Raw genomic sequence first — 24456 nt, forward strand, 5'->3', positions numbered from 1 at the left:
GCACAATAAGTTTGCTGATAGCAGAGCAAGTGGTTTCGCACTACACCGCACGAAGTGTTCGGGAATTATTAAAAATGTGTTGGCGCCCCATTTTATTGAAAAGTTGATTGAAGATATTGCAAAGTCGGATTTTAATTTACTAAGACTGCGTTTATACACGGAAACTTTTGTCGACGCGATTTTTCAGATTCCCTTTTGGTGTTGCTCATTTCATTTACACACGACGATTTTTGTGTATGCAATTGTTGTTGTCAGCTGTGAATCGCTATCTCAATTTACACAGACGAACGAGAGCACAAAGCGTGTTGCCCGAGCACGAGCAACTCGGTGCCCCTCTCCTTTCCTCATCGCGCTCTCTCCTACAAACGTCCAGTTGCGGCAACAAAAATCGCCGTGTGTAAATGAGCACTAATAGATGAAAGCACTGATATATCAGTTACAAAACTACTAGGCGTCCCACTTTTCTGGCACTGGCTGACTTGTCTTCTGGCATAACAGACGGTATAGTTGAAGGAATAGAGCGTGTTCTCCATCTGTATACGTTATCAATTCAAAAACTAATTGGCATTGGAACTGATAACCCTACAGTAATAACTGGTGTCAATAATGGCGTGTACGCTAAGTTGAAATCAAAATACAAATTAGACTCGCTGGTTTTAATACGATGAGTTTGCCACTCTTTGCAATTGGCAGTTTCGTCTGCATCGAGATCTCGATTACCAAATAACATAGAGTTTCTTTTAAGAGAGGCTTGCTTATTCGCCTTCATGGCAAAAAAATATATCAAAATATATAAACTTACAAATTTTGATTCTGATAACCCACAAAAAAGTAAATAAATGGCAGATACTCGTTGGTAATCTATTGTATTGTGATCTAAGCAATAAAAACAATTTTAAAAATGTGACTAGAGTTAAAAACGCTTTTTAACACACTGCCCTTAACTCAGCAATGCTATCCATCTAACTTGTTAAAAGAAATGTATAAAAATAATGCGAACTATATCTGATGTACTTGTGGATGTTCAAAAGGTACATCTTGCATTCGAGGCAGCAAATGCTGGCCAAGCAAAACTTCACCGATTTCTACAACATTCTTAAAATTCTATGCCCCTATTACGGTTTACAACTCAACTCCATTTCAGTTGAAAACTTACAATTTGGTATTATCGATAACAACTCAACCTGTCAAAAAATTTTTGGTTGTATTTATATCATGTTACAACTTTTTTGTGGTATTACCGTTTACCACCCTGTGCTAGTTCGGTTGACAAAAGTATCGAAAATCGACAACTCATTACTAGCAGTTGTTTTGAACAAATTTTTAAGCGAAAATGGAAAGCGGGTAATTAAATTTTTTTAATTTGTCTTAAACCAATATCTTAATCAGGAATTTCTTACAAATTTGTAGAAAAAATAAACTTACAACGAAACAACAGTTTGAAAAACTAGTTGAGCTGATGGAGAAGCATCCCGAAACTGGACGAGGCAAGCCGCAATTTGGAAGCAGCAAAAGTAAAAGCAAGGGATTGTGGGAGCAATTTGCCATAGAGCTAAACAGTTTAGGACCACCAACAAGAACTGCGCACGAGTGGGGACGAGTAAGTAGTAATCATGGAATTAGACCAATACAATGAAAGCGCAATAATTTATTTCTCCTGTAGGTTTGGATACACTATAAGGCAAATTTAAAAAGGAAGCTTGCCAACAATCGCAGCAATATTCTTGCAACTGGTGGTGGTCCGTCGCAAGAGGTTTCTTTAAATCCACTAGAAGAAAGTGTTGCGGAACTTATTCAGATAAGGGAACAAGTTGCACCCAGTGGCCGGGCGTTCGGGGTAGAGAATATACCACCGGTGATGGATGGCGAAGAAATAGAAGACGGCTTAGTTGCAGCTTCGTCAATGGTTGATGAGCCCCAGGTAGCAAACATTGAAGATCGGCCCTCTTCGTCAGCATCGCGTGTACAAAATCGCCGCAGAAGCTGCAATTTAGAAACTGAGCGTCTAGAGCTCCTAAAAATGCAGGCAGAAACGCAAAAAGAGGTACTAAAAAAAATTGATAGAATTGAAAAGACGGCGTACAAAAATTACGACATTAATAAAAAATTGCTGCACATAAAGCAACAAAAATATAAATTGTTTGAAAGGCAGGCTAGGGAAGCCCATGAACTACATTTGTTGAAGGTAGAGGTTGAGCAATTAAAAATAGCTAAATTAAGAGGCTATTTGCAAGACGAGAACAGCTCGTGAATGGAGAACTGATGTTTATTTGACAAACATTGAAAGGGCTTTAATTTAATAATTTGAAATATTTTTTAATTTAATTTTACAACATGAAGTAATATTTTTTTTTTATTAATTATAAGTTTTGCAATCCCTAATTTTAAGACCATATGAAGTGATATTTTTTTTTAAATTAACTATTTTGAAAAACCTAATTTTAAGAGCACATGAAGTGATTTTTTTTTAAATTAACTATTTTGAAAAACCTAATTTTAAGAGCACATGAAGTGATACTTTTTTAAATTAACTATTTTGAAAAACCTAATTTTAAGAGCACATGAAGTGATATTTTTTTAAATTAACTATTTTGAAAAACCTAATTTTAAGAGCACATGAAGTGATATTTTTTTAAATTAACTATTTTGAAAAACCTAATTTTAAGAGCACATGAAGTGATATTTTTTTAAATTAACTATTTTGAAAAACCTAATTTTAAGAGCACATGAAGTGATATTTTTTTAAATTAACTATTTTGAAAAACCTAATTTTAAGAGCACATGAAGTGATATTTTTTTAAATTAACTATTTTGAAAAACCTAATTTTAAGAGCACATGAAGTGATATTTTTTTAAATTAACTATTTTGAAAAACCTAATTTTAAGAGCACATGAAGTGATATTTTTTTAAATTAACTATTTTGAAAAACCTAATTTTAAGAGCACATGAAGTGATACTTTTTTAAATTAACTATTTTGAAAAACCTAATTTTAAGAGCACATGAAGTGATATTTAATGAATATTAAATATAAGTTATTTAACCATTGAAAATAAAAGAAGACTGAATGAAGTACAAATAATTAAATGTGAGTTAGAGTTTTTTATTTCTATTAAATGGATAACAAAATATTATTGCGAATTCTTCTGGCGGCATCCTCGTCTTCTGTTTCAATGTTCAGGTTTTCATTGCTTATTTCCGTACTTGAAGCGGTTGCAATTTCTTCAGAAAGTTCCACGCGAAAGTGTTGACAAATATTATGCAAAGCGCAGCAAGCGTTCACAATTTGTGTAGATTTTGCTGGTGAATAATGTAAGCCACGCACAGATAAAAGACAACGAAATCGGCTTTTCAATATTCCAATCGTCCGTTCTACAATATTTCGAGCCTTAGAGTGTATTGTATTGTAGCGAGCTTGTGGTGAACCAGCTTCTGCCATGCGGAAAGGAGTCATTAAAAAAGTTTGTAGAGGGTAACCAGCGTCGCCTTTAAGGAATATTTTAAACAATCTATTTTTGTATTAAATACTAATGACCAGTCTTACCTAAAATCCAGGAATTACTCTGTATGTTTCTCTGCAGATGCTCTTTCAAATCGCTTACGTTAAAAACAAAGGAATCGTGATTTGCGCCCGCGTGCCTAGCATCCACATACCGGATAGCCATTTTGTAATCGCAAAGCTTGAAATCGAAATAGATGTCATGACCATTTTCTTTTAAAGTATTATTTGCTTTTTACATTTTCACTTACAATCATGACGTTTAAACTGTAGTAGCCTTTCCTGTTTAGATAAAGATGTTGCATTTCTTTTTTTGGTGAAATGATGCGAACGTGAGTCCCATCGATACAACCCACTACTCCGGGGAATCCGCTTTTTGAATAGAATGCAATTTTTGACGCGTTTTGCTCCTCTTCAGTCATTTGGGTTGTAATCCATTTTCCACAAATATGCTGCTCAATTATATTTAAAACCTCCTTAATAACTACAGATATTGTAGGTTGCGCCAGTCCAACATTAAAATCATTTCCACTGCACTTTTGATAACTGCCGTCAGCAAGGAACCTGAGAGTTGCACATAATTTCAATATGGGAGGTACAGCCGTTCCTCGCACACGTTTCTGGAAATGTTCATCCATCTCGTTTAGCAAAAAGACAAATGCTTCCTTATTTAAACGAAAGTAGCTTATGAATCTGCAAAAAAACATTATTAAAATGCCATTCAATTGTCGCTACAATTTTTCTTACTTGGTGCTTGGAAGTTGCAAAGGATTCGAGTGATCACGAAGCCTTTTCCGTATGCGCAGCACATCAGTTTTGGGACCAACATTTTCATCGTTGTAAAATAAATCAACGCTTATGTCCATTTTACTTTTTATTTGAAAAAAAAAACACTCGTAAACCTTAAGTAAAGTATATTGTTTTAATTTTCGCCACAAAATCATCAGCTGTTTAATTATCTGTCAAATCGTCGCTTTTTTAGGTTGGCAACATCAATACAACTTCAACTGAAGTGAGTTGTAATTCGTAATGCCAAAAAAGAGTTAAGTTGTTTTAAAGTTGAGTTGTTTCAATTTCAATTCAACTGAGTTGAGTTGTAAACCGTAATAGGGACTCTAATTACAAAGGTAACACGACCGGGTGTCAAATTTGATTTTTTAGAAGGTAGTATTGGGCACGTTCAGAAGGCGCAACAGCTCAGTAACTGGTGCGATTGCACCTTCTGAACGCGTTGTTGCGTACTTCTGATCAACTGAATAGTTGCGTGTTAGATGATGGTAATATTTTTCTGATCATTTGAGACAACATGTTGGTGTGTACCTTTGAGAGTTGAATTTGACAGTTAATATATGAAGACGTTCAGAAGACGCATAACGATCACTGATTTTTTTAGCAACGGTAGCGCTCAACTGCTGCGCCTTCTGAACCTACCCATTGATGAAGCCGACAGTCAATTTTGTTACGTGGGATATGTATTCGAAGAGGCTTGCCAATCCGTGCAAATAAGATCAGAAAAAAGGAGATTTCAAAAATTGTATTCAATTCGTCAAAATGTTAGTCAACGAGATAAGATCCAGACCTGCCAGTAATTTTAAAATGTTTAATAAAATAAAAATCATCTATCTTGAAAACGTATTAACCTATTTGAAAGGGGATATACTGCCTTTAGCGAAAGAATTTGTTACAGATTCTGAGACTTGCAGAAATATTCATTTAATACAATGGAGTCATACTGGGGCTACTTCAGAATTTTGGGTACAAGTTAATACGTATAAAGACTCAGCTGGTCTGAATCCATTTGAAGAAGTGGCAAATTTGCCACTGCCATACTCGAATGCAGAAGTTGAGCGCGTTTTCAGCGCAGTTAATACTTTTAAAAGCAAAATTCGAAACCGTCGTATCACTTCGTTCAGTAAATGCATTGCTCCACATAAAAAACAGATAAAAAAGGGAAAATTGTTGTGACAATTATAATATACCAGAAGATGTAAATAGTCACATTAATAGTAAACATGTTTATCAAAATTCAAAATATGATCTGGAGGCAATTTTATAGCCACAAGTTGAAAATGATGAGGAAATAGACTTCGAAATTAATTTGTGATATAACGTATACATTTGAATGTATAGAGGCTAATTTTTTTACAGAATCGTTATGAACCAATAGATTTTGTGTTATTATAGTATATCAGTCAGAAGTATTGTGCAAAATGTTGAAAAAATGAATTTTCAGCGTTTTTTTAATATAACTGTTCGTTTTTTGTTTGCTGAGAGCTGTATACTCTGCTTAAAGATTGTATATGTGTAGCGGCTATTCAGTCATTACTTATGAGCGAAAAAGTTTTGTGTATTGAATTATTTTTTACTTTTGTTAAATACAAACTGTTATGAGAAAAATGTGTAATTTAATTTTAAAAAATTGTGTGCTTTTAGTGTGGTAAAACACTTTTTTCTAAGTTTTGGTGCTATTTGAAATTCAAAAGTTGGCCACACCCTGGTTTTATTGTCAAAATTTTGTTTTTTGCTAGTGAGTGAGTGAAAACGAGAGCGTTTGTATTTTCTGTCGCTCTTTTTTAGTCGGGGAACAAAAGCTGAAATTTGACAATGGCCCGCTAAAAACAAAAACAAAATACAAATAATTTTTGTATTTGTTGAATCGATACCACCTTATGTGAATTCGCCTTGAATTGTAAGCTGCGGTTGTTCGTTCATTCGCTGGACATTTGCCCGGCCTGACGCAACCGCGGTAAGTAAGATTGAATCGTAATTTGTCTTTCTAAAATTTTAATGTCTACTCTTTACATAGAAATAAACGCAATAAATAACTACGCCATTGACTTAATTTCAAGTCTTCGCCACCGAGTTCAGCGTTTTCATCAGCGTTGCCATTTTAGCCGTTTTCCGGCTAGATTTAGCCGGTTTTGATAGCAACTAGCCGGAGAAAATTCGATCTAGCCGGCAGCCGATTTGTTAGCCGGTTTGTAAAAAAAGTTAGCCGTTTTTAGCCGATTTTACTATTTGCCTAATTTTCAGGTGCAAAAAGTAAACAAGTTGTTCGAAAGCAATAATGCAGACCCAATGAAGATTTTTAATGAACTCAATGTTTTACTTTCGCATCTATGCTCCCTAGTGGTTATTAGCGCGGACACATTTGATCCTATATGCTCCCCGTTGGAACCATACCTTGCTCCATTTCCTCAGTTTTATCACAGTTTTGAAGAGTAATGTAAATCGGGTGTAAGCACAAACGCTTTTTACCACGAAGCCGAGAAAATAATTCGAGAAAATGGTCGCTATTTTATTATCACTTTAATAAAGGAATTACGCCAACGCCTCCCTACAAATATTGCCACACTAAAAAAAATTGACTTTTTTCGGTTGGAAATGCATTAAGAGTAATTAAACCAAAAGTATTTGTTCAACTACAGCAACAAAAACACAAATATAATGCCGACGAAATAACATCCATAGAGATGCAATGGCAACGGTTAACGTTACATACCTGGAGTAATTTAGACTCAACTGTAAAATTTTGGGCCGAAGTTTATCAATTTCGAAATGCCCTAGGAGAAAACCCTTTTGCTGACCTTTGCAACCTAGTTTTTAGTTTTCTTGTTTTGCCTATAAGTAATGCAGAAGTAGAGCGAATATTTAGTTCAATGAATATAATAAAAACTAAGCAAAGAAATCCAATGTGCGTTAAAACGTTAAACGCTATTTTATATATAAGATACGGTTTAAAACGTGAAGAAAAATGCTGCCATAATTTTACTGTAGATGACGATCTCTTAAAATTAATGAATTCAGGTGATATATACAATAGTGATTCATTTGATGATGAGGAATATACACTCGATATAAATTAATGGTGTTAACTAGTCTTTCGTTTCTTGCGATTTATTTAAATAAAGCATGTGAATTTTCACTAAAACATTTTAGCCGTTTTTTGCCAGAGTCTATGTGAAATTTCACTAAAACATTTTAGCCGTTTTTAGCCGCTTTTTTTTTGCCAATCTAGCCGGTCGGCCCAAAAAGTTCTGGCAACACTGGTTTTCATGCTTCGTCTTCATATTATTATTATATATGTATTATATTATGGATAAATTCAAAGAAAATAGCATGGCGTCGAAATTATAAGCGTCAGCCAGAAATTTACTTTTTTCTTTTGCTTTGCGTCCTCTTGTCAGATCTTGTGTAGATGGATCATGCGAATGGAATTTATATGACATGCAACACTTATGTATTCTACATTTTCGAATTAATATAAATATTTATTTTTATTTCAGGGACAAAAGCCGAAATACTGCGAAAGTTGCTTGCAGAGTTTGTCTTGAAGATTTTCAAACGAGTATCAACTTTTTATCCGAGCCTATAGATGTTTACAACGATTGGGTGGATGCTTGTGAAACTGCTAATTAATTTGGTGAAGTCTTTTTAATGTATGGAAACTTAAGACTCCACCACACAAAATGTTTCCAAAAGCATTATTGGCCTCATTAAAAAAAACATATATATATAGAAATTCGAAACTACATTTTCTTTATTTCTGTGAATTTGGACGTAAATGTTTAAGCGGTTATTTTTAATGCAAATATTTTTGCCCCATGCATTGGAGAGCATAACTATAGACGTACTTTTTTCTTGTCAGTTAAAAAAACTTTCAGTAGCATAAAATCATGCAATTAAAACGTTGACTTAGCAGCTCATTAAGTATTAATTGCAAAATGCAAAATGTTTAAATCATAGCGGAAATAACTACAATATAATGTTTAAAGGTGAATAGCTTTCCCTTTGTTTAGAATATGTTCGAATAGTCTGTAAGATACATAAAAGCTCCACTGCGAAAAAATTTAAAGAAATATTCGTAGTTTGGAGCACCTCATTGCGCAACTGTGCGTAAATCGATGCACCCGTGTTCCTTTTTTAGCCAAAATCTACTTCCTACGAGAGAATTCTACGTAATGCAGGCGTGGACCGATTCTTTATTTAAGACCCATTAATAAACAAAATTCACGAACTGAGATGTATAATACTGGAAACATCATCATTTGGCGGGGTAAATAAAGTTAGACTACCTAGAAAAGTACTGATCATATTTTGAAGCGTAATGTTTGGAACACATTGAAAATGATCTTACTATGCGGCACGACTGTAATGTTTTATCTACATACATATGAGTCGTTTATTTTGGAAGTGGAATATTACCTGTATCTGAACGCGTCTGTTAAATTATTGTTAAATTTGATCAGTTTAGTTTATGACGGCAGAACGATTTACAGAGGTTGAAAAGACTTATTCCACTTTCAAACTAATCGGCTCATATACAGTGGTCTGTTGTGTAAATAGCATTTATTCCATTCCATATTCTATATTTTACTATACCTGTTTTACAACACTCAATGTACATTGAGTTATGCAACACTAATAGTTACCTCAATATACTCTGTATTCCAATATGTATGTATACTAATACTCTTTCCAATATATGCACTTACTCGTTACTATTCGATCCACCTATTGGTACATGTATCATTAATAAAGATCTTAAACTTACAACATGGTGTCAGATTTCTGAACCAAAAAATTAGTAAAGAGTAACGTTGAATCAGCAATTAGTATACTACGTTGCATAAAAACTATCGTAATGAGTCCAGGGGAATCGGATAAGGCGAAAAATTCATCAAGTTTAAGCGCAAATTCTTCACAGCAGGCGACGCAGCAAATGCTGTCTATATCAACCACCATAGTGCCTATGAACCTGAAAGCTTCTAATCTCGCAGCAACGTGGAAAACTTGGAAGGCACAATTTGATATATTCATGATGGCATCGGGACTAGACCAGCAGTGTGACCAAAGAAAAGTTGCGTTGCTTCTGCATCATTTAGGGCCTGATGAATTGAACATTTTTCAGTCATTCGGCACTGATGCTGACAGCGTTAAGTATACAGATCTTTTGCTGAAGTTTAACTCTTATTTCGTTCCGAAAGCTAACATTGCCAGGGAGAGACACTTTTTTTTACCAGACATCAAGGTAACAATGAGACCATTGATGAATACGTACTCAGTTTTAAAAATTTGAGTCAAACATGTGAATTCGGTACATTAAGAGACAACTTAGTTCGAGGCATTTTTGTGTGTGGCCTTGGTGGAAATTTTTCTAAAATTAAAGAGCGTCTACTAAGCGAAGGCGATATCAGTTTGGAACGAGCTGTGAGTATAGCTAAATCCATGGAACTGGCACGTGAAAACGCAAATCGTTTGCAAAATCCTAACGGATAACTAACGTTATATTGGGGCTATAAGCAAGAGCAAGAGAAGTAATGACCACCCAACGGGAAACTCGACATATCAGCGATCGACTATGTGCAATAGATGTGGGCAGACGCACAAAAACCGTTGTCCGGCAGAAGGGGTAACCTGTTATATTTGCAACAATAAAGGGCAGTTTGCGAAAATTTGTTTAAAAAAAACAAGTAAGAAAGTCTAAGTTTTTCACCTTTCCGAAAGCTACCTCTGCTTGGTAAGCCGGCGTGTATCAATTTTGAGTAAATTAGCGTTCTTAAATTTCGAAATATTGAAGTTTCAAGCATTTCTTAAATTTACCGTTATATGAAAATCGGCCTCGATTTTAGTCCGATCTCAATAATTTTCAATCGTTTGCTTTTATGTGACAAGCACAATAACCATACCGAGTTTGGTACAAATTGGTAGAACGGTTACCGAGATACATATATGTGATCATAAGTGGGCGGTGCCACGCCCATTTTCCAAAATTTTATCATAAACGTATTGGTAAAGAATTGTTGCAAGCATCAATTTTGAATAAATTAGCTTTAGTATTTACTGATTTATCGAAGATTTCGTATTTATCTAAATTACCGTTATATGGGATGTGGGCGTGGTTATCGTCCGATTTTAAAAATTTTCGGCGATTTTGTATGCTGTACCAAGGCCAACAAATGTGCCAAGTTTGGAAGAAACTGGCGTAGCGGTTACCAAGATATACATATGTAACCATAAGTAGGCGTGGCTACGCCCTTTTTCCAAAAATGTAAAATATTCTTCTTTTTTGTCTAAAAATTATTGTAAATATCAATTTTGAGTGAATTATCTTCAGTAGTTACTAAAATATCGCAGTTTTCGTATTTCTGCAAATTACCGTTATATGGGAAGTGGGCGTGGTTACAGTCCGATTGCGCCCATTTGCAATACCATCCGTTCTACGACCGAAAGAAGTGCACGTACAAAGTTTCGTTAAGATATCAATTTTTACTTGAGTTATCGTGTGCACAGACGGACGGACAGACAGTCACCGCTTAATCCATTTCTCTTTTCATTCTGATCATTTATGTATACATTTGTCTATATCTATCTCGATTCGTTACAAACAACCGTTATGTGAACAAAGTTATAATACCCTTGTGCACAAGTTCGCTCGGGTATGCAAAATGGCAGGCGAAACAACAAAAGCAAGCATCCAGTAACGGGAAGTGGCAACTATTAGCTTCGAAACCGAAATTCGTCAATAATATGTATAAGGATGAGCAGCAAGAAACCGAAGAGGAAGAAGATTTTTTCATTGGTGTTCTGAATACGGAGGTGCCCGAAATGGTCAAGCAGCAGAATAGTGAGGCCATCGGGGCGCAAGAAACATATGCAGGTATGAACTACGATAAGCCAAGCGGTGATGTACAAAAACGACGAGACTGGAGTATAGAGGTAATGATTAATAATTGCAAAGTAGTTTGCCAAGAAGCAAACTGCCATGCTGAGCGGACGTGTATTTTATTTGCTCTGCGTGTTGCTTGATTTCTTAGTGTTTTGTGTTCATTTCGCATTTTAAATTATTGAGATAGTGACTCTTATTGATTTTCAATCATACGGTGCGATAATGCCGTGTGTTTGTGGCCAGAAAGTAGAGCGGTCCGAGAAAAAAAAATTCAGTGCGCTAAGTGTAATGAATTTTCCCATTTGGGTTGTGAAAACATTTCGCCATCAGACGCTGAGTTTTTGCATAGTTCGGGCAAACCCTATCTATGTAATGTGTGTGCATCCGCTCGGCGATATTCTCTTCGTACGCCTCCGCCCGCTGTCGTGGCCGATGAGGATGAGTCAATTATTATAGAAGGCGAAACCCTGCTAAATGTCAACGAGTTGGAGCTGCATTAAACTCTGCAGCCAAAAGAGACCAAATCTTTTTTTGTGCCCCAACAAAGTAGAATGGAAGGTGTGCATAAAGAAACCGCTAACGATTCTAAGCAGCAGACAATGCTGCAGTCTGTGCTCAACGAAATTGCTGCTCTTCGTTCTGAAAATGATCGTATTGTTTCTATCGTCAAAGCTTTGCACGAAGATAAAATGCATCTTATAAAAATATCCGAACTCCTACAAGCAGAAGTACGAGAGTTGAAGCATAAGCTCCGATATGACGAGATGGTCTCTGCAGTTTTAACACTTACTGCTGAAGTCAAGTGCCTACGTGAGAAAGCGTGTCATCCACCAAATAGCAACAAAGCCACCAGTGCAAAATCTCAGCCCAAACCTAACAAACAGATAGAGCTAACTTCTCGTCGCCCCGATAAATCGGCTGTCTCGACTGGTAATATCACAACTAAGTCAACGCCGACTGCGCCGCCCAACTCTCTCGCTACGCCTGGTGTTTCTTTTGTGCTTTCTGATGCTATCTCAGATTCATCGACAATGTCTACTTCATCCACTACTTCTGCTTCTCTCACCTACGCTGCTATTGCTGCTGCTTCTGCTGGGTGTTCTACTGGCATTGCCACTGCTTGTGCTGACGCTGGTTCGTTTGCTTTCGATAACAACAATGCCAATATAGCGTATCGGCAAACGACTTGTGCCAACAAAAGCAAGCATCGAGTAACGGAAAGTGGCAACTATCAGCTTCGAAACCGAAATTCGTCAATAATATGTATGAGGATGAGCAGCAAGAAACCGAAGAGGAAGAAGATTTTTTCATTGGTGTTCTGAATACGGCGGTGCCCGAAAGGGTCAAGCAGCAGAATAGTGCGGCCATCGGGGCGCAAGAAACATATGCAGGTATGAACTACGATAAGCCAAGCGGTGATGTACAAAAACGACGAGACTGGAGTATAGAGGTAATGATTAATAATTGCAAAGTAGTTTGCCAAGAAGCAAACTGCCATGCTGAGCGGACGTGTATTTTATTTGCTCTGCGTGTTGCTTGATTTCTTAGTGTTTTGTGTTCATTTCGCATTTTAAATTATTGAGATAGTGACTCTTATTGATTTTCAATCATACGGTGCGATAATGCCGTGTGTTTGTGGCCAGAAAGTAGAGCGGTCCGAGAAAAAAAAATTCAGTGCGCTAAGTGTAATGAATTTTCCCATTTGGGTTGTGAAAACATTTCGCCATCAGACGCTGAGTTTTTGCATAGTTCGAGCAAACCCTATCTATGTAATGCATGTGCATCCGCTCGGCGATATTCTCTTCGTACGCCTCCGCCCGCTGTCGTGACCGATGAGGATGAGTCAATTATTATAGAAGGCGAAACCCTGCTAAATGTCAACGAGTTGGAGCTGCATAAAACTGCAGCCAAAAGAGACCAAATCTTTTTTGTCCCAACAAAGTAGAATGGAAAGTGTGCATAAAGAAACCGGTAACGATTCTAAGCAGCAGACAATGCTGCAGTCTGTGCTCAACGAAATTGCTGCTCTTCGTTCTGAAAATGATCGTATTGTTTCTATCGTCAAAGCTTTGCACGAAGATAAAATGCATCTTATAAAAATATCCGAACTCCTACAAGCAGAAGTACGAGAGTTGAAGCATAAGCTCCGATATGACGAGATGGTCTCTGCAGTTTTAACACTTACTGCTGAAGTCAAGTGCCTACGTGAGAAAGCGTGTCATCCACCAAATAGCAACAAAGCCACCATTGCAAAATCTCAGCCCAAATCTAACAAACAGACAGAGCTAACTTTTTGTCGCCCCGATAAATCAGCTGTCTCGACTGGTAATATCACAACTAAGTCAACGCCGACTGCACCGTCCAACTCTCTCGCTACGCCTGGTGTTTCTTTTGTGCTTTCTGATGCTATCTCCGATTCATCGACAATGTCTATTCATCCACTACTTCTGCTTCTCTCACCTACGCTGCTATTGCTTGCTGCTTCTGCTGGGTGTTCTACTGGTATTGCCACTGCTTGTACTGACGCTGGTTCGTATGCTTTCGATAACAACAATGCTAATATAGCGTATCGGCAAACGACTTGTGCCAGTGCTGCTAACGGAGTAAACAATACTCTCAAAATTTGAGGGGGGGACCACTGTCGCGGACAAGAAAACACAACGAAAACATATTTGTGTTGGTTCAAAGGTAAACTCGGAACTCGATGTCATTACCGGTGCTAAGTGGCTGCACATTTCATCGTTTTCGCCTGCTGTTACATCTGATAACATTATAGATTACGTGGCTAGATATTCGGGTATTGAGAAGCAATTATTAACGCGCTACAGTCTTGTGAAAAAAGATACTCCTAAATCTTTAAGGCGCGTAAATTTTAAATTAGGAGTTCCTGAGTCATGGTACGAAAAAATGCTTAGCGCTGAGCTTTGGCCAGCTAAGGCAACATTCCGTCCTTTTCGGTTTATCCCAAAAGCGGATGTAAAAGAAACTTAGCGACAACTCTAAGCGAAAATTATCAAGAAAGCAAATTCGAATTTACTTTCACAACGTCTCTGGTATGAGAACAAAGTCCAACGATGTTTTTACAATTAGTTCGCTTGGAACCTATGATGTATTTGTGTTAATCGAAACCTGGCTTAATCCTCCCTTTTTCGACTCGGAGTATTTTGACTACAAATTGTATGACGTTTTCCGAAAGGATAGAGACGCTAAAAAAACTATGTAACAGAGGTGGTGGTGTTCTGATTGCTGCTAAGCGTAACTTGCGAGCCACAATACATCAACTTGAAAATAATGATTCCTTATTGGACCAATTATGTATACGACTATTTGGTTCGTCCGGGAACTGTATATTTGTGCCTCCTACATTCCTCCCAATAGTCATGAATCGTTATACAATTTACATGTTGACAACGTCGCGGCGTTACATTCAGTGATCGCGGATAAGCAGTTATGCGTGCTGGGTGATTTTAATTTTAGCGGTATTTCTTGGTCATATTTAGAGGATTCAGGCTTTTTAACTCCGTCTAATGTTAACCAGGCTTTTGAGTTATACCTAGTTGATAGTTTTTAAGCTTTGACTTGCGTCAAGTTAATAGTTATCTTATTAAGTATGCTCAGATCTTAGATTTAATTTTCTTATCGAGTAATTTAAATTTTACGCTCTTGGAATGTTGCTCGCCTATTTCCCCCGCTAACTCTCATCATCTTCCGCTAGTATTAGATTTAGAGTTCTATGCATTTTTAAATGCCTCTTCCGGAAGTGATAGTGTAAAATTTCATTTTAATCTTTGTAACTTTGAGATCCTTAACAACCAGCTGTTTGAGCTCGATTGGGACTGTCTTTTTGCAAACGTTGATGTAGCCCATAGTTTCGAACTTTTTAAAACTAAGGTCCATGATTATTGTGTGAATCATGTTCCAATTTTCTCTGAAAGGAGATATAAGTTGCCTTGGTCCACCAAACAATTGAAGCGTTTAAAAAATCTTTGTAACAGGTTTTACAAAAAGATCAAAGTGTCCCAAAATAATTCGCACTATGAAAGATACAAATGCTGTTTGTCTGAGTTTAAAAAACTAAATAAGTCACTTCGTAAGTAATATATCAGGAACTTCGAAAGCGATATTAAGACCAACCCAAAGGTTTATTGGTCGTTTATTAAATCAAAGAAAAATAAATCCAACATTCCTACCTCGATGTTTTATAAAAATAAACATGCTAATTCGGCCCAAGATCCATCTGACCTATTTGCGGACTTTTTTAGTGCAAATTTCGTTAGTGATGATGATACGGATCCCATTAATCCTACACTTTCTGACTCACACGTATCTTTTGGCTCACTGTTGCTAACCGAGGATGATGTGCTGAAGGGTATTTCGAGTTTAAAATCATCCACTCAGACTGATGTAGATGGCCTATCTCCTATTCTCTTCAAGAACTGCTCTGCTCTCATTAAGCCTCTACTTTTGATCTTTAATTTATCGCTCTCTACAGCTACGTTTTTAGCAGATTGGAAAAGTGCTTATATTACACCTACTTTCAAAAGTGGAAATAAAAGTGATGTTTCGAATTACAGACCGATTGCTAAATTGACAACGGTTGCTAAATTGTTCGAAAGCGTCAAAGATAAAATTGCTTTTGCAATTCAAAACGTAATTTGTCCGAATCAGCACGGTTTCGTCAAGGGGAGATCCACGATATCTAATCATGCTATTTTTACGGATGACTGCATTAGAAGCTTCGAGGCTGGGTATCAAATTGATACAGTATATACTGATTTTGCCAAGGCATTCGATAGGTTGTCCCATAAAATCTTAGTTAGTAAATTGGCGTACATGGGTTTTCACTCCGTCTTCCTCAAATGGATCAGTTCCTATCTATCCGGGAGGTACTGTAGGGTGCAAATCGAAGGCACAACATCGCGTTCTTTTCATGCTAGTTCTATGGTCCCTCAGGGAAGTATCCTTGGACCTCTTTTATTTATAATCTTTATCAATGACATAAGCTCGTGTTTCTTATTCTCCAAATATCTTCTATACGCTGACGATCTCAAAGTTTATTCGGTTGTAACGCGACCCGGTGATTCTGATTCTCTTCAATCTGATCTAGATAAAGTTAGCTCTTGGTGTGAAAGAAATCAACTCTTCTTAAATACTGAAAAATGTTCTCATATGGTTTATTCTAGAAAGTCGAATACAGTAAGCACATCTTATACGATAGCAGGTACTAAACTGAAAATTGTAGATCAAGTCAAAGACCTAGTGGTTTATTTTGACTCAAAACTCATATAATACTCATATTAACTTCATTGTTGCAAATTCGTACTCCACGTGGGCTTTTGTGCGTCGTAACAGTTCTAATTTCTCTGACCCGTACACTCTTAAAAAACTTTATAATGCTTTTGTTAGGTCCCGTTTTGAATATGCCGCAATTATTTGGCGACCTTTTCATACGACGTATATAAACAGGATTGAACGTTTACAAAAGATTTTTATCAAGTCTGCGCTAAGGTTTCTCAACTTTACGGAGCCAATGCCTTCCTATAAGTCACGTTGCTTACTTTTAAATCATGATTTGCTTAAAGATAGGAGAAGTGCCTGCTCGTTTATCTTAAGGGCCGGCTGTTCAATATCTGGTTATCACTACTTGCCGGTTAAACATCATTATCGACGATTTCGACATCATGCATATAACATGTGATCGATAAAGCAGTCGTTGTATCTAACCGGAGCTTCTACATCCGATTTTTGCTAATCAGACATTGAACAACCGGCCCCAAATATCATAACTAGGGAACGGATTTTTAGGACCTATTATTATTATTATTATTATGAGCCTTGAGCACTGCGACCTCTAGGGTGGTCTATTGGGCGTGGCCCTTTACCCTATATATGAAGGCTTTTAATATAAGCTAGCACTTCGGTGGGCTTTTTGTTCCATATTTCGAATGGATTAAGTGTTGTACCACCTAGGTGAGCGAGTCTGCGTCTAGCGAGAGAAACACATTCACAAAGGATGTGTTCTGGCGTTTCTTCGTCCATCTCACAGAAGCGACAGACGCTCGTGTCTGAAACATTCATTTTACTGAGGTGATAACGCAGGGAACCATGTCCCGTGAAGTACCCAGTGAGAGTTCGAAGGTCCTCCCTGCCTAGATTTATGAGCTTTTTTGAAGCTTCTTGTGATGGACAGATGAACCGCTTAGCTTGTGTTTGCCCCGGACATTCATTCCAGTGCCTGTCGAATTTTTTGTCGACCCACTTGTTTATGACCTCCCTTAAGTGGGCTTTGGTGAGCCCGCAGAAGGGTTCCGGGCCATGGAATAGTGTGGTAGCTCCGTGTTTTGCTAGGCGGTCCGCCTGTTCATTGCCGTCATGGCCCTCGTGCCCCGGCACCCAGCCCAGTAATACTGTGTTCTTGCTTCCAAGACCGTTTAGGGTGTTGAGGCAGTCGTACACTAGTTTGGATGTTATTATGTGGGACCTCAGTGCTAGCAAGGCATCCTGACTGTCCGACATAATGCAGATGTTTTTAGAGGATGTGCCTCTTCTGAGGCATTCTCTGCCACAGATATCGATCGCATGAATCTCTGCTTGGAAAATGGTGGGGTAGCTGCCCATTGGTATCGATATTTTAAAATTCGGCCCAAATATACCAGCTCCAGTTTTTCCATCTTCAAGTTTTGATCCGTCAGTGTACCAAACTTCAGCTCCGGGTTTGGTGTAGGGGTTTCCTGTGCTCCAGGATGCTCGGTCCGCAATAGATACCTTGAAATTCCTAGAAATTACTAGTATCGGAGCTACTGAGTCCCTCATATGCATTATGGGGTCATTTGTGAATTTCATAAGGACCTTCATATGACCTGTCATGTTTCCGGTGTTTAACTCGGAAGTGTTTAGGATTCTCAGTGCCGAGAGACTGGCCTCCCTCTCTATTAGAATTGGGAAGGAGGTACTCACCCCTTTTGTTGGTGTCGGTGCTCCCCCAGACAGTGCTATGGGAATTTGCATCACAGCAGAGGATCCAAGGTATACCACTCTGCCGGCAGTGATCAGTAAGCGCCTTTACTTCAGGTGTCGGGGCTATCTCCTCCTCACCCGGGAAGTACGCGGAGGCAAGTACTGCCTCTTGCACCCCCCTAGGAGTCGGAATTTTGGCCCATACCGCAACGAGATCTGCCGTAATGAACTGTGAAACGTTAGTTTGTTACATAATAGCATCGCCGCTCTTGGGCGACAGCTGGCGGCATAGATAATCTTACCGTCCTTTATATTAAGGCCTTTGACGTCACCTCTTAATATCCAGGGCTCCTGGATGAAGGCTACACCTAAGCCTTCGTTTGTGAACCTCCTATGTAAAACATCTGATGCTGCTTTCGCGTGGTGAAGGTTCACTTGGAGGCATTTAATGTGCCTCGGATTTGTGAAGTTTTTGGGGTGAGGTGCCATTACTTGCGGTCTTTTCGGCCGCGAGCAGCCACCTTCTTCCCCCTGTTGCCCTTCAGCAAGACCGCTTCTTCGGCCGTCCTTGCATCTCCCTTGCCTTTGCGGCTGGAAATAGCCTGCTTTGGAGCTGCCACGTAGTGGTGGCCGTTTTGCAGGCTTTGGGGATGCGATGGGTCCGACGTTCTTTTGGGCTTCTTACAGCACCTGTTGTTGCTGTTTTCGGAGGCGTTGTTGGAGCTTTGTGTGTTACGTGTAGCTCTGTGCCAACCTCCGATGACTTCTGCTGCACTTGCGTGTCATTGGGTAGCTGCCTGGGAGCTACGACGACGTCTTTGGAGCAGCAAGGTTGCTCCTCCAAGTTAGGGTATTCGGTGTCGGCGGCATCTTTGTCTACCACGGGCATCGACTGTTTGGCTTTCTCCCTAAGTTTTACTACGCCAAAGCCATAGTTTACCACGTTCCCGCGGTGCTTTAGCGTGTCCGCTGATAGCGGGTCAACTGCAATGGTGATTTCCGCCATTGTTGACCTGCGTACTCGATTCAGAATGCGCCAGTCCGGAATTCTCAGGCCGTCATTCTGTGCCTGAAGCAGACTGAGCGCAACCTCACTGGCAGAGCTGTCCAGCTCCGGGAAGAGTCCCACAAGAATGATGCGGCGAGGTGTTTCTGCCTCCTCGACCACTTTCATCTTCGCCCCCTTCCATGGTGCCAGCTTTGGAACAGTGTTCCGTATCCACCACGCGGTCGCAGTATCTCTGCAACTGATGGATAGCCATCCCGAGTGGAAGGTGCAACCCTTAAAGGTAGGCTTTACAGCGCTAACTGTGTTGCTCCTGACCGCCCTGAGGATGGCATTTTGGATAGCTCTGAGCTCATCCGTTGACCACACTGTGGTTGAATAGTCGTCTGGGACTAAACCCAGCTTCACTCCGCACAGTGCATCCCTAAAGGAAACTGGCTCCCTGCGACAATCTGCAGGTGCATGCGGCACAGTTGCCTCACCGGTGGGCACAGATGCAGTCCCAGCTGACCTGCCCCCTGCAGATCCCTCACCAGATTTGGCAAATTTCTTCGGGGATCGCCTCTGCGGGGTAGAGCTATCAGACCTAGGTCTTTTTTGGAGAGTTTTTTTTCCTTCCGTGGTGGGCCAACGGGTTCTTTGGCTTTTTCTCTAGCCTGCTCATAGCTCATTCCCTTTTCTATGTACCGCTTGAGGCGTTTCCGACCGGCTCCGCTAAGCCGCTCCCACTCTCGAGCTTGGTGAGATGGGTTGTTCACCGGAGAGGCAAGCAACTTCTGCTCATCCTCCGGCGAGATATCAGATAGCGTTCTGACGGGACTTGCATCCTGTCTCACGCTAGTATCCACCATCTCTACGTCATACGAGGGACTATGCGCCCCCAGTAGTTCTGTAGCGATGGTTTCTGTTTCGACAGAAGTCGAAAGGCCAGCATTGGCCATTGCTTGGAGCTGTGCAGCTCCTTCTGGCTTTTGATTTAAGTTGTTGTTACATTCCATGTGTGTCCCACGAGTATGGGGGAAGGGATGTCAGCTGGGACATAGCCCCCAATATCCCGAGCAAGAATTCTTACAACCAGAGGGCGCCAGGTATCTGGAGGCCACCGTTATAAGACACACTTACGTAGTGCCATTCATCCCATAAGCACGGTACGGATGACACTCGGAATTACGGGTTTTATCGAGTTGTCCTCTCTAGATCCGCCATATTCAGTAAAAGCAGGGGCACCTCTCGCAGGGTGTGACTCGTCGCCACGTATGGTCGGTCTTGAGCCATCCGCTCCTGACTCAGAACATTAGGACCTAAAAACCGATAAAAAAGGCAAAATAAAATAAGGAAATAGGCTGGAAAAGCAAAATAAAATAGCGAAAAAGGCAGGAAAAGGCACTAGGTGTTGCAAAAAAGGCAAAATAAAATAGCGAAAATGGCAGGAAAAGGCACTAAATATTGCAAAAAAGCAAAATATGGAACTAAAAAAAGACAGAAAATACAAAGAACAATCAAAAAATACATTTATTTTAGAAATGTTTATATTACAAGCAAAAAGAGAAAAACTATGAGCTAGTTTCATTATATGAAACATTTGTACTTTGAATCTTTGACTATTTTATCCTTTCGAGTTTCTAACTTATAAAACTTTAATCTGTATAGTTGTAGTAACATTGAACCACAAGATGCATTTTGAAGTTTTCTGGCAGCATTTTCATTCGATTTTCGCGAAGAAAAGCCTTGAATGTACTAAATGTGCTCTCGACGTAAGTTGATACAAGTGGAGCCCAATTTAAATATGATATGGAACGTTTCAAACGTTCATATTATCAGGAATAAGGGCGTTTTCCCCGCCCTTTACGCTTAACGCTTCTATAATCCGCATGGGCATGTGTATATTTTTTTATCTTAAAAAAAAAATTGTAAATGCTATATTCGCTTTTTTAAAGGTAGAAAAAGCAAGAAAAGGCAAATATCTTAAAAAAGGCAAAAAAAGGCAAATATCTTAAAAAAGGCAACATCAAATGTGTATATATGGAATCAGGGAAAGCTAAATCGTGGACATTCTTAATCGAATATACTCTATCTCTTTAGCAGAAAAAAGGCAATTTCCATAAAATCCGTTCCCTGGTCATAACTAATATTGTCGATTGCTCAGAAATTCTGCGAAGAATACCGCTCAATATTCCCGTAAGAAATTTGCGGCGTTCTGACTTATTTTACGTGCAATCCGCAAAGTCGAATTATGCTTTGAATGCACCTATTATACCATGTTCTGACCGACAACGAGAACACCTTGAAAACGAGTTTTGAGATTGTGGGCTGAATGTGAGTGTTTTCGTTGACATTTCTTACATCCTCTGTATACAGTTTTACTACACAAATACAAAACCAAAATACTTTTCCTTCTATTTATTTTCATTAACAACCTTTTACTTCCATGCTTATTTTATTTTGGTCAGTCAATTAACAATGAATCCGAAATGGCGTATTAAAGATGATAAAATATGACTTCCACTTTGATAAATAATCGAAAAAAACTAGTGCAGACACCGATTGGAATGAGTGGAACGTGAGTTTTCAAGTGGTTTTCAGCGAAAACTTGTTTTCGTTTGACAGATTTTACATGGACGAAAACACAAGTTTTAGGTCGAAAACCAGTTTTAGCAACGAAAACATGTTTTCGATGTCGGTCAGAACATGGTATTAGGCGAGCCCTCAGGGAAATCAATCAAATAAACCAAACGGTGGAAATAGATCTGTCACTTCCTGGAGTCGTTTTAAAAAACATAGTCTCGAATTACTTCAATTCATTAATTAGTTGATCAACAACTTAAATTGAAGTTGTGTTTTTAAGCTTAGTCAGTAAGAAACTATGTATTGATTGACTGAAATATAAATAAATAAATAGATACAGGCGCTCAAACAAACATTTTGTCAATAGCTACAGCAGGGTTATTAAATTTAAACAAACTAATCAAACCGACAAACTTGAAAATTTTATCGTTTAGTGGAGAGTTTCTTCCAACATTAGGAGTTGTTAGTGTTGATTTAAATTTTAACAATAAAACTTTACAATGTATTTTTCATGTTTTAAATATGAAGTGCAAAAATATTATCGGTATAATACCGCTTGGGATTTTAGTTTAATAAGTGCTATAGACACTGTAACGAAGGTCGATCTCAACCTGTTATATGAAGTTTTCGAAGGTTTCGGACTCTTTAAAAAATGAATGTAGTTTTAAAATGAAGGCAGGAGTAACGCCTGTTGTTGACCCTCCGAGGAAAATTCCTTTTACTATTCAAAATGATTTGAAAGCCGAACTGCAAAGAATGATACATTTAAAAGTTATCACACCAGTATCAGAACCAACCGAGTGGGTAAGCTCTATAGTTATTGTTAAAAAATCCAACGGAAAGTTACGTTTGTGTCTCGCCCCGCGTAATTTGAATAAGGGCATTTTAAGACCACATTATCAATTTCCTAATGTGGATGACTGCAAAGCAAAGTTGATGCGGTCAAGGTATTTTAGATCACTTGACGCGAATAGTGGTTTCTGGATGATCCCTTTGAACGAAAACTCTTCTAAACTTTGCACATTCAATACACCTTTCAGCCGCTTTCGGTTTTTACGTCTACCGTTTGGTACTAATGCAGCACCGGAAATCATCCATGCCGAAATGGTAAAATTATTCGGTGATATTTCTGTTTATTTATTTATTTACAGTCACTTGACCTATATATATTCACGTACATACATATATACATTTGTAATATGTAATGCAACAGCAATATATATTAAAAGTTATCTAACTGGTAGTGTTTTGCAGTAATCAACTAACAGCTTTTTAAACTTACAATCGCTGGTACATTCTTTTATTCTATCTGGTAGATCATTGTATTCTTTAATTCCATCGAAATATAAACTCATTTTTTTTAAATTCAGACCTTACAATAGGTAGTCGAAAATATTTCTTTTTCTAGTTTGATACTTATTATATTCATTGTTGTATATGAATCGATCATTTAATTGGATGGTAAGTTTCCTAATTTAATGTTATGAATAAATTTCAAAGTATGATAGGTAATTAGTTGTTTAACACTTAGCCAGTTCAACTTACTTAGCATCTCCTTAGTAGGTGTATCGAATTTTTCGCCCAGTATAAAACGCATTACCTTGTTTTGCTGTTTTTGTAATTTATGGATTTGCGAGTCGACTAGCGTAAAAAGAAGAGTGGGGCAGTATATAAAGTGAGGTTCTATAATCGCTCTGTATTTCATTATTTTGAATTCTCTGACGGCTGAGGAACACGACAAAGTTTTATTGCAAGTATTAGAGCGAGCCAAAAAAGTTGGATTAAAATTTATTAGGAACAAATCAAAGTTTTTTCAAAGAAGCATCAAATTTATAGGTCATGTTTTTGACGAAAATGGTATTAGTCCGGATGAAGAAAAAATAAAGTCGATTTTGCAAATGCCACCACCCAAAAATGTTAAGGAGGTACAACGGTTTTGTGAATAGTTAATTACCTTGGTGCGTTTATTTAAAATTTATGTACAAAAAATAAAAGTTTACGCGATCTACATAAAAAAGATGTTATTTGGCAATGGAGCTCATTGCATGAGCAGGAATTCACTAACTTAAAACGGGAATTAACTACAGCTCCTGTTCTTACGTATTTTGATCCTACTAAGGAAGTAATTTTGTCATTTGGCGCGTTTAAGAACCCAGTTGGTGCCGCTATTTTGCACGACCCAAATCCCATAGCATACGCATCAGCTTCACTAACAGATTCCCAAACAAACTACGCTCAAATAGAAAAAGAGCTCTTCGCAATTCTGTTTGGTTGTACCCGATTCCATCGGTTTATTTACGGTTTACGAATTATAGTTGAGACGGATCATAAAGTATAAGCCAGGAACTCTGCTTTATATTGCAGACACTTTCACGCACTCCCTTAAAAGAAACAGCTCTAACTGAATTCGACAAAGACTTGACCTTACATTGTAGTCTTTTAACAGTGAATTTCGCAATCCCCTCTGATGAAATGAACAAAATTAAGGAAAACTCAAAAACTGATGAAACATTACAAAAAATTAGACAGTATGTTAGTTATGGCTGGCCAGAAAATAAAAAAACTAGTTAGCAAAGACGTTATGCCTTGTTGTAAATTTAAAGATATTATTTTAAACCAAACTAATTATACCAAATGCACTTGCACATTTTAATGCGTATGCATGAGAGTCATTTGGGTGTACAACGCACCCAAAGCTTAGCTAGGCAGTAATACATCGCCAATATGTATAATGACATATTTAACCTACTCACGGATTGTG

At 38.2% G+C, this 24456-nt stretch overlaps 3 protein-coding genes across 4 annotated transcripts; 1 reads left to right on the top strand and 2 right to left on the bottom strand.

Annotated features, from left to right (window-relative positions):
• Window positions 1–339: 339 nt before the first annotated feature.
• LOC108368376 (uncharacterized) lies at window positions 340–2387 on the top strand. Its single transcript, XM_017623223.1, has 3 exons — window positions 340–1344; window positions 1411–1600; window positions 1664–2387. The coding sequence occupies exons 1-3, from the start codon at window positions 1334–1336 to the stop codon at window positions 2249–2251; spliced, it is 789 nt and encodes a 262-aa protein (XP_017478712.1). The 5' UTR covers window positions 340–1333; the 3' UTR covers window positions 2252–2387.
• Window positions 2388–3081: 694 nt separating this feature from the next.
• LOC108368375 (putative nuclease HARBI1) lies at window positions 3082–4702 on the bottom strand. Of its 2 annotated transcripts, XM_017623220.1 has the most exons (3): window positions 3750–4702; window positions 3544–3679; window positions 3082–3485 (listed from the first exon to the last, which is right to left on the bottom strand). In XM_017623220.1, exons 1-3 carry the CDS (start codon window positions 4203–4205, stop codon window positions 3112–3114), a joined length of 966 nt encoding a protein of 321 aa, XP_017478709.1. In that variant the 5' UTR covers window positions 4206–4702; the 3' UTR covers window positions 3082–3111. The 2 variants fall into 2 exon arrangements, with proteins under 2 accessions (XP_017478709.1, XP_017478711.1); XM_017623222.1 differs by having other exon boundaries at window positions 3544–3840.
• A 12348-nt stretch (window positions 4703–17050) lies between these two features.
• Window positions 17051–18034, bottom strand: LOC108368378 (uncharacterized). Its single transcript, XM_017623225.1, has one exon. It carries the CDS (start codon window positions 18032–18034, stop codon window positions 17051–17053), a length of 984 nt encoding a protein of 327 aa, XP_017478714.1.
• Window positions 18035–24456: the final 6422 nt, after the last annotated feature.

The sequence above is a fragment of the Rhagoletis zephyria genome, unplaced genomic scaffold (assembly GCF_001687245.7).
Source record: "Rhagoletis zephyria isolate East Lansing unplaced genomic scaffold, Rhagoletis_zephyria_1.1 Rzeph_scaffold_03094, whole genome shotgun sequence".
Lineage (NCBI taxonomy): Eukaryota > Metazoa > Arthropoda > Insecta > Diptera > Tephritidae > Rhagoletis > Rhagoletis zephyria.

Bases quoted from the DNA above. Each gene is read 5' to 3' on its own strand.
- LOC108368375 (XM_017623220.1), bottom strand. From the start codon at position 4,205: ATGTTTTTTTGCAGATTCATAAGCTACTTTCGTTTAAATAAGGAAGCA. The intron at 3,680-3,749 runs GTAAGTGAAAAT...TTCGATTTCAAG, and splicing joins ACAGTTTAAACGTCATGATT to CTTTGCGATTACAAAATGGC. The intron at 3,486-3,543 runs GTAAGACTGGTC...TATTCCTTAAAG, and splicing joins GAGTAATTCCTGGATTTTAG to GCGACGCTGGTTACCCTCTA.
- LOC108368378 (XM_017623225.1), bottom strand. From the start codon at position 18,034: ATGACAGGTCATATGAAGGTCCTTATGAAATTCACAAATGACCCCATA.
- LOC108368376 (XM_017623223.1), top strand. The intron at 1,601-1,663 runs GTAAGTAGTAAT...TTTCTCCTGTAG, and splicing joins CTGCGCACGAGTGGGGACGA to GTTTGGATACACTATAAGGC.